The sequence below is a fragment of the Mus caroli genome, unplaced genomic scaffold, assembly GCF_978045245.1.
Source record: "Mus caroli unplaced genomic scaffold, Mus_caroli_1 scaffold_16, whole genome shotgun sequence".
Taxonomy (NCBI): domain Eukaryota; kingdom Metazoa; phylum Chordata; class Mammalia; order Rodentia; family Muridae; genus Mus; species Mus caroli.
In genome coordinates, this window is record NW_028227271.1 from 28,116,559 (window position 1) to 28,129,236 (window position 12,678).

General features: G+C 48.7%; 1 protein-coding gene and 1 pseudogene across 5 annotated transcripts; one reads left to right on the forward strand and one right to left on the reverse strand.

The window, feature by feature from the left end:
- Positions 1–4,702: 4,702 nt before the first annotated feature.
- Positions 4,703–10,526, reverse strand: Znf707 (zinc finger protein 707). 5 transcript variants are annotated; one of them, XM_085831637.1, is made up of 4 exons: positions 10,264–10,526; positions 7,248–7,374; positions 6,818–6,928; positions 4,703–6,007 (listed from the first exon to the last, which is right to left on the reverse strand). In XM_085831637.1, exons 1-4 carry the CDS (start codon positions 10,360–10,362, stop codon positions 5,184–5,186), a joined length of 1,161 nt encoding a protein of 386 aa, XP_085687763.1. In that variant the 5' UTR covers positions 10,363–10,526; the 3' UTR covers positions 4,703–5,183. The 5 variants fall into 5 exon arrangements, with proteins under 5 accessions (XP_085687763.1, XP_085687762.1, XP_085687765.1 ...); XM_085831636.1 differs by having other exon boundaries at positions 7,248–7,401; XM_085831639.1 differs by having other exon boundaries at positions 7,248–7,333; positions 10,264–10,368.
- A 356-nt stretch (positions 10,527–10,882) lies between these two features.
- LOC147000749 (eukaryotic translation initiation factor 2 subunit 3, X-linked pseudogene) lies at positions 10,883–12,404 on the forward strand (annotated as a pseudogene).
- The last annotated feature ends 274 nt before the right edge of the window (positions 12,405–12,678 follow it).

Genomic DNA, 12,678 nt, shown 5'->3' on the forward strand with positions numbered 1-12,678 from the left:
AGCAGAGGGCAGATTCTGTTCTCAACACAGGGAGACGTTACTGGGCTTTTCCAATGCTTTAATATATATAAGACACACACGTATGTATGTATGTATATGTATATATATATTCCAATTTAGGGAACGCTGCAAGAATTATTAGGAATTCCCATTGCCACCCATCTAGATGAATAGGGACGCATGTTATATATTTGGTACTTTCAGCCATCTGGGATTCTGTTGGAGACAGTTATGCCCCTTAATTTTAAATATATCCCTGTGTTTACTGAACAGGACTTTGCCCTGTTTTTCTTCTGGTGCTGCGTGTTGAACCCAGGGCTACCTCCTGAGCTACAGCCCAAGCCCTGTCCAACTTTCTTTAAGACATGATTAAAATTAGGAAATGCACCTTGGAGAAAATACTGTAAACTAAATCATACTGGCCTGATTGTCCCTGTGGTGTCTGTAGCTAGCTATGGATCTTACCTGGGTCACATCTTACATTCCATTGTGCTGGTCTGTCCTTTCCTTTTTAGAAAGGGTCTGTATAGGTCAGGCTGGCCTGGAATCCAAGAGATCCTCCTGCCTCTGTCTCTTCAGTGCTGAGATTAAAGGCATCCACCACCACCTCAGCCTTGTTGTCTTTTTTTTTTTTAAACTTCTTTTTAAAGATTTATGTATATTAGCACACTGTAACTGTCTTCGGACACACCGGAAGAGGGTGTTGGGTCCCATTACAGATGGTTTCGAGCCACCATGTGGTCACCAGGGATTGAAGTGAGGACCACTGGAAGAGCAGTCAGTGCTCTTAACCGCTGATCCATCTCTCCAGCCCCCTTTGTCTTAACGTACAAGACCAGTTGTTAAAACACTCCTTAACTGAGGTCTGGAGTCTGTTGGCTTTGAGCACTTTTCCTGTCCAGGAAGTCCAGGGCAGGTGACACCTCCTGACCCAGGGTGCAAGATGAGGGAGCCCACAGCCTTGGTACTTCTGCCATTGCCTTGGGGGATCATGTGTTCAGGGACACAGCCATCAACAGAAATCCCATGGACGTTCCACCTGTTTGGACCAGGGTAGGCTGGCTAGACAGTTGCTAGAACTTTGATGCAGCTGTTTCTGGGACAAGATTGGATGAGAGTAGCAAAGTAGAGGTCACTCACCCAAGAGGTCAGTGTGAAATTTAATTTGCCTGGTGGTGGTGGCTCGTACCTTTAATCCCAGCACTTGGGAGGCAAAGGCTGGTGGGTCTCTCTGAGTTTGAAGCCATCGTGGTCTACAGAGTGCATTGCAAGACAGCCAGAGGCTACACAAAGAAACCCCGTCTTGGGCTGGAGAGAGATGGCTCAGTGTGTAAGAACACTTTACTGCTCTACCAAAGGTCTTGAGTTCAAACCCCAGCAACCACATGGTGACTTACAGCCACCCGTAATGAGATCTGATGACCTTTTCTGGTCCGTCTGAAGTCAGCTACAGTGTACTTATGTATAATAATAAATCTTTGGGCTGGAGCAAGCAGGGACTGAGCAAGCAGAGGTCCTAAAAATTCAATTCCCAACAACCCCATGAAGGATCACAAACATCTGTACAGCTACAGTGTACACACATACATAAAAATAAATAATTCTGTTTGTTTTTCGAGTCAGGGTTTCTCTGTGTAGCCCTGGCTGTCCTGGAACTCACTCTGTAGACCAGGCTGGCCTCAAACTAAATAAATCTTTAAAAAGAAACCCTGCCTCACATATAAAATAAAGAAAAAGGAAAAAAAAAAGTCTTTTTTATGGGTTGGAGAGACGGCTTAGCAGTTTAGAAGACTGGCCGCTCTCTCCAAGATTCTGAGCACCCACATGGCACTCACAACCGTCAACAATGGGACCGGATGCTATCACAGGTACATGCAAACCCATATACAGAAAATACATCTTTAAAGACTTGAGATTTTCATGTGTATGGGTGTTTTACCATGCCTGGTGCCTGCAGAGGTGAAAGGGGGTGTCCGATTCCTAGGGACTGAAGTTAGTTATTTGTGAGCCACTCACTGTGTGGGTGTACGGAACTAAACCCCGGGTGGGTCCTCAGCAAGAACAGCAAATGCTTATCACTGAGCCGCCTCTCCAGTTCCCTACATGGGATCCTAGGAGATCTGATGGTCAGGTTGCAGGGCCTCCGGAATTGCAGAATGAAGAGAGAAGCATGTAGACCATGAGGTGGGTGTGTTCAGCTGCCCAAAAGCAGTCTTGTGACCCACTTAGAAACCAGACCTCTTCTGTCAGATCTAACATCAGACACTGGAATCTCCTCTGTGCTGCGTGTGTCTGGATGTATGTTTGCATACGTGTGTGCTTGTGAAGGCCAGAGTTTGACATCACCAGGGGGTCTTCCCTGATCACCCTCTGCTGTACTAATGAGGTCTCTGGCTGAATGTACTAAGCTAGCCCAGCTAGCCAGTTTGCCCCCAGGAATCCCGTCTCTACCATTATGGGTGGGCCACGTGCTCATCCAGCTTACTGTGTGGGTGCTAGGGATCTAAACTTGGGTCCTCATGCAGGCACAGCACTGCTTTATCCAGTGAGCCATCTCCCGACCCTCAGATGCTACAGTAAAAGTGTAAAAGTGCCATTTGAGTTAGCTACCCAAACATCCTTGCCAACACATGCCTAGCAACATTTTCAACAAAGTGGGTAGGTCATCAGACCATATCTAAAATCCAGCCGCTCCCTGCTGCCAGTACCCAACCTTGTCTGATACTGTCCCAGCTGCAGGCAGTTCCCACAAGTGCTGGAGTATATAATATAGGTGGGGCGTTAACTGAAGGTGGGACTTGGTGTGAAACTTCTCCATAAACTAAGTAAGATTGGTTCAGCAGGTTATACTTGGGTGGAATCCTTCCCTTGAACTCTCTCTGGTTGTCAATGTTGAGTAAATACCACATCTTCAGTGGATGGAATGAGAAATGTTCCCGTAGGCTTTGATGTTTTGAGCCCATGGCCTCCAGGTAGTGGTGCCATTTCTGGGACGTTTGGGAGGCACTGCCTTGTTGGAGGAAGTGTCTCTGGGGGCAGACTTTTCCATTAAAAACCCCATCCCGCTTTCAGTGTTTGCCTCTGCTTAGTGAGTGTGGTTGAGGATGCGTGCGTGTTCTGAGCTTCCTGCATCAGGTCTACTGCCATGCTTCCCCGACACGGTGGACTCTCTCTGGAACAGAGTCAAAATAAACTCTCCCTTAAGCTGCTGTTGGCCTTGCTGTGTTACCACAGCAACAGAGAAGCAACTACTACAGCATCCCAGCAAAGATCACGAGACACTCGGGTCCCCTCTCACCTCTTAAGTACCTTTTTAAACCAAAAGGATGGTTTCTCCCCTTCCTTTGTAGGGGGCTTTGCAGTTTTCCACGTGGCCTGAGGACTGAGAAAACATGGGAGCTATAAGTGGCACTGGGGACAGTTGGCCCACTGCAATTGCTAAATGAAGCTCCAGATCAGTGGTTGTCAAACCTGTGGCCCTTTGGGGGCCAAATGACCCTTTCACAGGGTCACCTAACACCACTGGAAAACAGGTATTTTATATTACAATTCACAAGAGTAGCAAAACTACAGTTGTAAAGTAGCAACAAAAAGAATTTTGTTATTGGGGGTCATCACAACATGAGGCGCTAACGGTATTAAAGGAGCATCAGGAAGGTTGAGTTGGCCAAGCTGCTACAAAGGGCTGTGGTGGTGCGGGTTTGTGACCCCAGCACTTGGGCTGAGGAGGCAAAAGGATCAAGTTCAGGACCAGCCCGGGTTACACACGAGGAGACTGTCTGTCGTGTAGGTGCTGGGATGTGAATCTGGATTCTCTGAAGAGCAGTTGGTGCTCTTAACTGCTGAGCCATCTCTCCTGCCCTCTGAAATTCTTTAAAACCATAATCTGTCATCAGATCTGGAGATAACCTGATTTAAGGGGAAAAACATGCTTGGTCCCTTGATCAGCTCGTAGAGTGCAGAGCTGTATCCATGAGCTCCACCTGGTAGACCAATCTCTAGCTGAAAAGCTGGCATGCTGATTTAGTACTAAAGACGCCCTGTGGTACACGTGGCCACCTCACACTGCTGGAAGGCCCAGCCTAACTCTAAGGACATGACCCTAGGCACCAGGGTCAGAGCTGAAAGAGGAGCACTTAGGGCAGTGGCAGGTGAGGCCATGTTGTCTAGGCAACAGATCTGACACAGAAAGCTTGAACCCCCGCTGATGGCAAGCACTACAGTAGCTATAGCCTGTCATAGTACAGTGGGGTCTCATTCCTGAAGGGACAAAGAAGCTGAGAATGGGTCCAACTTGGCAGCCATCTCTACAATTCATGACCTTGTACAAAGAAACAGGACCACTGAGAAGCATCCAGCTCTCAACACGGCCAGAAGCAGAGGTTCCAGCTGCCCCTCTCTGCCTGGCACTAGACTCTCCTCCGGTACAAAGGACCATACGTGAGGCAAAGGCTCATCCACCTTCCTGGCAGTGCCCCACTGCTGCTGGGAAACAACCTGGTTATACTTTAACTAAACCAAATAAACAGAAGCAAAGATCCAATCTCGCTAGCTGAACAAAGTGCTGGAGACATACCACTGAGAGCGCTGTAGTAGTTTACTCCTCACAAACCGCCCCAGCCTGCATCCAGGTCTTTCTGTAGCCTGCTACCAAGGCTGTTTCTATAGCCACCTGCCAAGGCTGAAGAAGAGGCTTCTCCCATTGAGTTATGTATTTATTGTGTCTTGTGTGCAAACACACACACACACACACACACACACACACGAGGGAAGTGTCAGAGGACAGCTTAGAGCATTTGCTTTTCCCTTCCCACCATATGGATCCCTGAGAATCCAACTCAATTATCGGGCTTTGCAGGCATTTGCCCTCTGGGCCATCCTGCCAGCTCCAACAGTAAAGCTTTGCTTCTGCTCGAGCCTCAAACCTCCCTCTCACAGGACAGGAGGACAGGATGGAAGAGCTAGGAGAGAGAAGAGTTAAAGTGCGTACAAGTGACACTCAGGCTGGGGCAAATTCCTTGGCAGACACAGCCAGAGGCAAGGAGCACCAGAGGAATGGCTGATCCGTTCCCAGTGTCAGAACTGCCGGTTCCTGGGCCGTGTGTGTGGCCTCGGCTTGAGAGGACCTGCTGCAGTCTTCCCGGCAGCCGAGAACAGGGAAGGCCCAGATGCCCCGGGAGCTGCTACACTTCTCCTCGCCCATGAGTTCTCTGATGTCGCGTGAAGAAGCCCAGGTGGCGGAAGCCCTTTCCGCACTGCTCACACTGATAGAACTTCTTGGTCAAGTGCAGCCTCTGGTGGATGCTGAAGCCCGAGGGCCACCTGAAGGCCTTGCCGCACTCCCCACAGGTGTAGGGCTTCTCTCCGCTGTGAATCCGCTGGTGGTGGCTGAGGTTCTCCTTAGTCCGAAAGGCCTTGCCACAGGTGTCGCAGTAGAAGGGCCTCTCCCTGGTGTGCACGAGCTTGTGCTGCAGGAGGTTCCACTTCTGCTTGAAGGCCTTCCCGCAGTCGCCGCACTCGTAGGGCCGGTGTTCGGTGTGGATTTTGCGATGCTGCGCCAGGCGTTCCTTCAAGCTGAAGGCCTGCCCGCAAAGCTCACAGCAGAAGGGCTTTTCGCTTGTGTGATTACTCTGGTGGCGCAGAAGGTTTGAAGCCCATCGGAACGTCCGGCCACACTCGAGGCACTCAAAGGACCTGGTTCCCGTGTGGACTGTCTGGTGAGCGGCCAGCACGCTGTGGCGGCTCAGGGCCTTCCCACAAATGCCACAGATAAATGGCTGTCCCTCCGGGCCGCTCTGGCCCTGCTCCTTGAGGTCTGGCTGCTTCCTGTGGGATTTTCCACACATTCGGTTCTGGAGAGCTTCCCTTTTGTCCATTCTCCTCCCAGAGGTAGCTCTGGGAAGGCGCACCTTACTGGAAGTCAGGGCATTCTTCCTCAAGGCAGCCCCTCTCCCGGCTCCTATCCGTGAATGGGTCTTCCCAGGAGCTGAAGCCACGTTTCTGCTTCCTGTGGAGGAATAGATACATTTACACAGAACTGGCCCAGATACAGATCAACTTAAAAACCACCACCCAACACAGGGTGAAGAAAAGCTACCAAAAGCTACCAAGAGTCAAATCAAGCCAATCTACTTAGGGAGTCAACGAAAAGTGGTGTGAAAATCTGTTCAGTGTGCACAGATGAGCCAAGCTAACAATGGGAGACTTAAAAGTGAGCCTTAAGCTGGGTTGTGGCGCACGCCTTTAATCCCAGCAGTAGAGAAGCAGAGGCAGGTGAATCTCTGAGTTCGAGGCCAGCCTGGTCTACGGAGTGAGTTCCAGGATAGTCAGGGCTACACAGAGAAACCTTGTCTGGAGGTGTGCAGGCAGGACATGGAGGGGGACAGGATCCTGAGCCGAGTTGTAACCCAACAACTGCTTACCTGAGGCCTTGGGTTCCATGCCCACCGCAGCAAAGGGAAAACCCCCTCATGACCACCACTGGGAATAAATATCTTAAGGAAAGAGCCCGGGTGTTATCCTAATTCTACAAATGAGCAAACGCACGTGAGATGGAGACCCTGCCCCCCATCACACACCTCGAGCATGGCCTCTCCCCTCTCTGCCTCGCTGACAGATAGAACAGTCGAATCCCAGCCGCTCCTAGGCTTAGACAGTGCTAGGACACTGCCTCCCTTTCTCAAACACCTCTCTTCAGGTACAGCCTCACAAGGGACCAGTGACACAGACACACACCCCGCCTTCAGAGCTTACTGGCAGAAGTGGGGCACCCACTCTCCCACTGTGTCTGAGAGTGGGAAGAGCTCATCTCCCTTACCTGGGCAGACACTTTGTCTGTCTGGAAACTCAGATCTGTCCCAGTCATCAACCCATGGCTCATCCCATTGTTCCAGACGGGTAATAAGGCCCGGTCTCCGGCTACAGCATCCTTTCCAAAAGGGAAAGAAATGGGATTTGATTTGTGCTCTGGGCAGCACAAGCCCAGCAGCCTGGCCAACCTTGTAGGTGTCCTGGAGAACCTTCTTGGAAGTAGGAATGAAGAAGACAGAGAAGGCTTGCAGGAAGGGGACAGAAGTATGCATGCCTACATGTAAATACACACATATTGACAGAAGCCCTGCGGGGCCCCAAGGGTTTGAGGAAAAAAAATTCAGGCTACCCCAGGGGAGCCAGACAAGATTGGACACAGCAACACGAGTCTTTAACCAGGACCCACCAAGCTCCAGACACTAACATGCAGCCCTTACCCAGTTCATTCAAGTTCCTGAAGTTCTCCAGCATCACATTCCGGTAAAGGGTCCTCTGGCTAGGACTGAGACACTCCCATTCTTCCCTGCAGAAGTACACAGCCACGTCTCTGAAGGTCACTGGCACCTGACAAACAGATGGCCCCAGGATGGCCTGCTACTGAGTGAGTGAGTCAGAGAGAGCATGCTAAAGCCCACATGCAGAACAGGGAGAAGTGGCAGGGCAAGCAATGACCTCTGTGACAGTCGGTATTCACCGAGGGTCACCTAGGTGAAGTCTAACCAACCCTGAAACGTATGCATTATCACCCCTTGGACTGTGCTTCCAGACTGATGAAAAGGTGAAAAGCCAGTTGGACAGTGGTGGCGCACTCCTTTAATCCCAGCACTTGGGAGGCAGGCAGAGGCAGGCGGATTTCTGAGTTCAATGACAGCCTGGTCTACAGAGTGAGTTCTAGGTCAGCCAGGGTTTCACAGAGAAACCCTCTGTCTCATGAACAAGGATGTGATCTGCCCAGCTTCAGCTCGCACGCCCGCCAGCAGGGTGGGCTGTATCCCTTCAGACTGCAAGCCTAACAAAACCCTTAAGCTGCCTGTCACAGCAACGAGAAAAGTTACTGATAAAGAAAACATCCCTACTGTGCTGAGCGTGTCACACCCCAGTTTAGTCTGATGGAGTAGCACACACTTTTAATCCCAAACTTGGGAGGCAGAGACAGGTGGATCTGAGTTCAGAGCCAGCCTGATCTAATGAGACAGTTGCAGGACAGCCCAGGGCTACAAAGAAACCCTGTCTTGAAGAATAAAAAAATAAATTGATAAGGACAGAAGACAGACAGATGGAAAGAAATAAAAAAGGAACCATCACCAGCTACTGCTGTGGTTCGGCTCCCACATGGCATGATCCTCCTTTCAGATCATCCCACCGCTATCAAGAGAGAGATAATCTTGATTCTGTAGTCAGGACTACAAAGTAAGCAAACAGCACAGTAACAATCAGGTGTACTGGTGATGTTCTATTGGAACATTATCTCAAAAATGTTCTTGGGGTTGTTCCAGGAAGCCTTTATCTAAAAAATGTTCTTGGAACAGTCCTCAATTGGGAGGGGGTCGGACTCTGGGGTGAAGAGTTCAGGAATGTACTCTGGGGTGAAGAGTTCAGGAGTGTTCCGGGAACAATCTCCAGATGGGAGGGGTAGGACTCTGAGTTGAAGAGTTCAGGTGGCTAGTAATTTTTCTCCTTCAGTACACGTGTTGGTCACACTCATATATGCATGCAGTAAATACAGTTTTCCAAGAATAACTGCTGGGGTAGGTCTATAATCCAAGCACTGAGTGGCAGAGACAAAAGCAGCAGCAAGACTTCAAGGCCAGGCCAGGAATGGTGGCCCACACATTTAATCCCAACACACTCTTGAGATCCAGGCCAGCAAGACCAGAACAGCCAGGGCAATAGGCCCAGTCTCAAAAACAAAAAGATCATCAAAAAAGTCCAAGGCTAGGCTTCATCTCTGCTGCATGATAAAATTCCGACCCAACCCCTCCCCCCCTCAAAAAAAATCAATTCAGTTTAGAGAAGAAAGGCTACGATTCCAAGTTACAATCCCGTCAAGGCAGCTAGTCACATCAGTCAAAAGCAGAAGAATTAACTAATACAGTTTTAGAACTCACCTAGCTTTCTCTAATCTTCCACAGTTCAGGACCACAAATCTGGGTTCGCTCATATCAATTAAGCTAATCAAGGCAATTCCCCACAGGCATGCCCACAGCCACCCTGAACTAAATAATCCCTTGAAACATTCTTCCCAAATTATTCGATTGTGTCAAGTTGAGAAATTAACCAGGCCGGGCGTGGTGGCGCACGCCTTTAATCCCAGCACTCGGAAGGCAGAGGCAGGCGGATTACTGAGTTCGAGGCCAGCCTGGTCTACAGAGTGAGTTCCAGGACAGCCAGGGCTATACAGAGAAACCCTGTCTCGAAAAACCAAAAAAAAAAAAAAAAAAAAAAAGAGAGAAATTAACCATTACACCAACTTTGACATAGTTAAAAAGCAAGCCAAACAAAACAACATTTAATGAAACCAACAAAAGAGTTTCTGATTCTAAAAGGGAGTTAGAAAGATTAAAAGGCTAGAAACAGAGAAAGACGTTCCAAATAGTTTTCTGCCAAAGAACTAGTATCTACAATCACTTCTACAAACTAACATAGAAAAAGATAACTTTTTTTTTTTTGGGGGGGGGGGTTGAGACAGGGTTTCTCTGTGTAGCCCTGGCTGTCCTGAAACTCACTTTGTAGACCAGACTGCCCTCGAACTCAGAAATACCCCTACCTCTGACTCCCGAGTGCTGGGATTAAAGGCGTGCGCCACCACTGTCCGGCTAAGAGATAACATTTTAAAAGAGAAAATAAATAAATAAATAAATAAACCTAACTAATCTCAACACTCAGGTGACAGAGGCAAAGGGGTCAGCACAAGTTGAGACCAGTCAGGCTACAAAAGCGAAACCGTCTCAAAAAAAAAAAAAAAAAAAAAAAAAAAAGATAAAGTATTTTAACAGCTATCACAAAAGTTGCGCCTAGAGGCATTCAACCTTGTGACATTGCAACAAGACTAACCAACCACCTACACTGTGCTGATATGCATTCTTATCTATACTCGACTAGCAAGGCTGCAAATTGGGACACACCTGGAAGACCCGAAGCTCGGGAAACACAGGTCTGGGTAGTGACTGCCAACCACAAACTGCATGATAAAACCAGAATATATATTTCTCATCTGAACACCAGAACTGGTGCCACAAGCCTGGCTGGACGTCAAGGCCGGAGAGCAGGGAGTGTGGGAAACACTAAAACAGAAAGTTGTAGTCCTGGAAGGCAGGAGCAGACAAACCCAGACTGAGACCCTAGGACCGCCGGAGCGCGGTACCAGCCAGAAGCAGGAAACCCGAGCGCCCGTGCCAAGGCCACCCAGGTGGGCGCGGGGCCAGGGATTGGGGGTAGAGGGTCCGAGCTCACCGGAGGAGCATCGCCGTTAGCCCGCTTGCTGCCCCGTCGGAAGCAGCGCTCTCGTCGAGCTTCGCCGGGAGCAGCAGCTGCAGCGAGACGCCAGCGCATCTGAAGGCCGCGGGGGATGCTGGGGGGGTAGGGTCGGCTTCAGCGCAAGCGCACTGGCGCGGAGCAAAGCAACCCAAAGCAGCACCGCCGTCGGATTCCCCAGCTCCTGCACCTTCAAAAGTCAACTCCCGTGCGCGCCGCACTGACTTCAACTCTCCAGCGTCTTCCGGCTACTTAAAGGGCGGGGCCCAGATAAAAAGGCGGAAGTGTGCGCGAGCCCGCCCCCAGAGGCCCCGCCCTTCGGTTGGTATGGGTGGTCCATAATTTTTTTCCGTGTGTTCCTGAGCCCACTGGAAGGAGTGTTTGTTTTGATGAGCTTGGGGGGACAAGGTTTCGCTGTGTAGCCCTGGCTCTTCTGGAACTCTCTTTGTAGACCATGTTGGCTTCAAATCCGAAATGTCAATGCCCCAGAGAACCCATCTCCAGTTCTCTAGCAGCCAGAACCATCAACATTCTTTGTTTGGAATTTGTCCTATGGCTGTCTAAACTGATGTTTGCCAGTTTGCTTCATGTTAGTGGCATGGGTCAGGATTTCCTACTTTGTTCATTGGGGGTCACTGGACCCTTAGGCCACTGTGATGCCAAATTTAATTTGAAAGATGCAAACTTATTTGTAATTCTAATTCTAGTTTAGGCAGCCTTCGTCCCACCATAAGATAGCTGAGCAGATGGAAAGGAGGATGCGTCCTTTCCTCTCTGAGCAAGATGGCTGGGGGACGTTACCAAGTTGACACCACTTTCACGTGAAGTTATCAGCAGACAAGCTATAATTAATATTGGTACAACTGGTCATGGAGCTCATGGGAAGTCCACCGTGGTGAAGGCTATTTCTGGAGTTCACACTGTCAGATTCAAAAATGAGCTAGAAAGAAACATTACCATCAAGCTTGGACAAGCTCATGCTAAGACTTATAAACTTTGATGACCCAAGTTGTCCTAGACCAGATCATGTGGAAGCAGTACACCTACATACATTCCGGGGACCAAAGCGAACTTCAAATTAGTCAGACATGTTTCCTTTGTTGACTGTCCTGGCCATGATATTTTGATGGCTACGATGCTGAACAGTGCAGCAGAGATGGATGCAGCTCTTCTGTTGACAGCTAGTAATGAATCATGCCTCGAGCCCCAGACTTCCTAACACCTGGCTGCTGTAGAAATCACGAAACTCAAGCATGTTTTGATCTTACAGAATAAAATTGATCTGGTAAAAGAAAGTCAGGCTAAGGAACAATATGAGCAAAATCTCGCATTTGTGCAAGGAACGATAGCAGAAAGGGGCACCAATTATTCCAATTTCTGCTCAACTGAAGTATAATATTGAAGTTGTCTGTGAGTATATAGTGAAGAAAATACCAGTGGCCCCAAGAGACTTTACTTCAGAGCCCCATCTCTTTGTTATCAGTCCATTTGATGTCAGCAAACCTGGCTGTGAAGTCGATGACCTTAAGTTAGGTATAGCTGGTGGTAGTATTCTAAAAGGAGTGTTAAAGGTACGCCAGGAGATAGAAGTCAGACCCCGTATTGTCTCCAAAGATAGGGAAGGAAAACTCATGTGTAAACCAACCTTTTCCAATATTGTGTCACTTTGGGGGGGGGCATAATGATCTTCAGTATGCTGCCCCAGGTGGTCTCATTGGAGTTGGAACAAAGATCGGCCCCACTGTGTGCTGAGCTGGCAGAATGGTGGGACAAGTGCTTGGTGCAGTTGGAGCGTTACCTGAAATATTCACAGAACTGGAAATTTCCTATTTTCTGCTTACACGTCTTCTGGGTGTACATACTGAAGGAGACAAGAAAGCAGCCAAGGTCCAAAAGCTGTCTAAGAATGAAGTGCTTATGGTCAACATAGGCTCCGTGTCGACAGGAGGAAGAGTTACTGCAGTCAAGGCTGATTTGGGCAAAATTGTTTTGACCAGTCCTGTGTGCACAGAAGAAAGGAGAAAAAATTGCCCTTAGCAGAAGAGTTGTGAAACACTGGCGTTTAATTGGTTGGGGTCAGATAAGAAGAGGAGTGACCATTAAGCCAACTGTAGATGATGACTGAAGACTCCAAGTTAATGCCTTGGGAAAGATTTGGAATTTCTTTTAATAGCCTATGGGGTATATTTTCAAAGCAATACTAGAAAGAATTAATTTCCTAGCTCATTATCTTACTAGTAGCTATCTATAAGTTTATTCTTATATTTTGGCGATGAAAATGTGACCTCTACTAATTTTTCTTTTTATTGATTCCTTGTTTGGCATCATGTAGCCCCATCCCACTCATCCCCTCATATCCGACCTTTGCCCTTGCAACCTCCTCCAAAATAAATA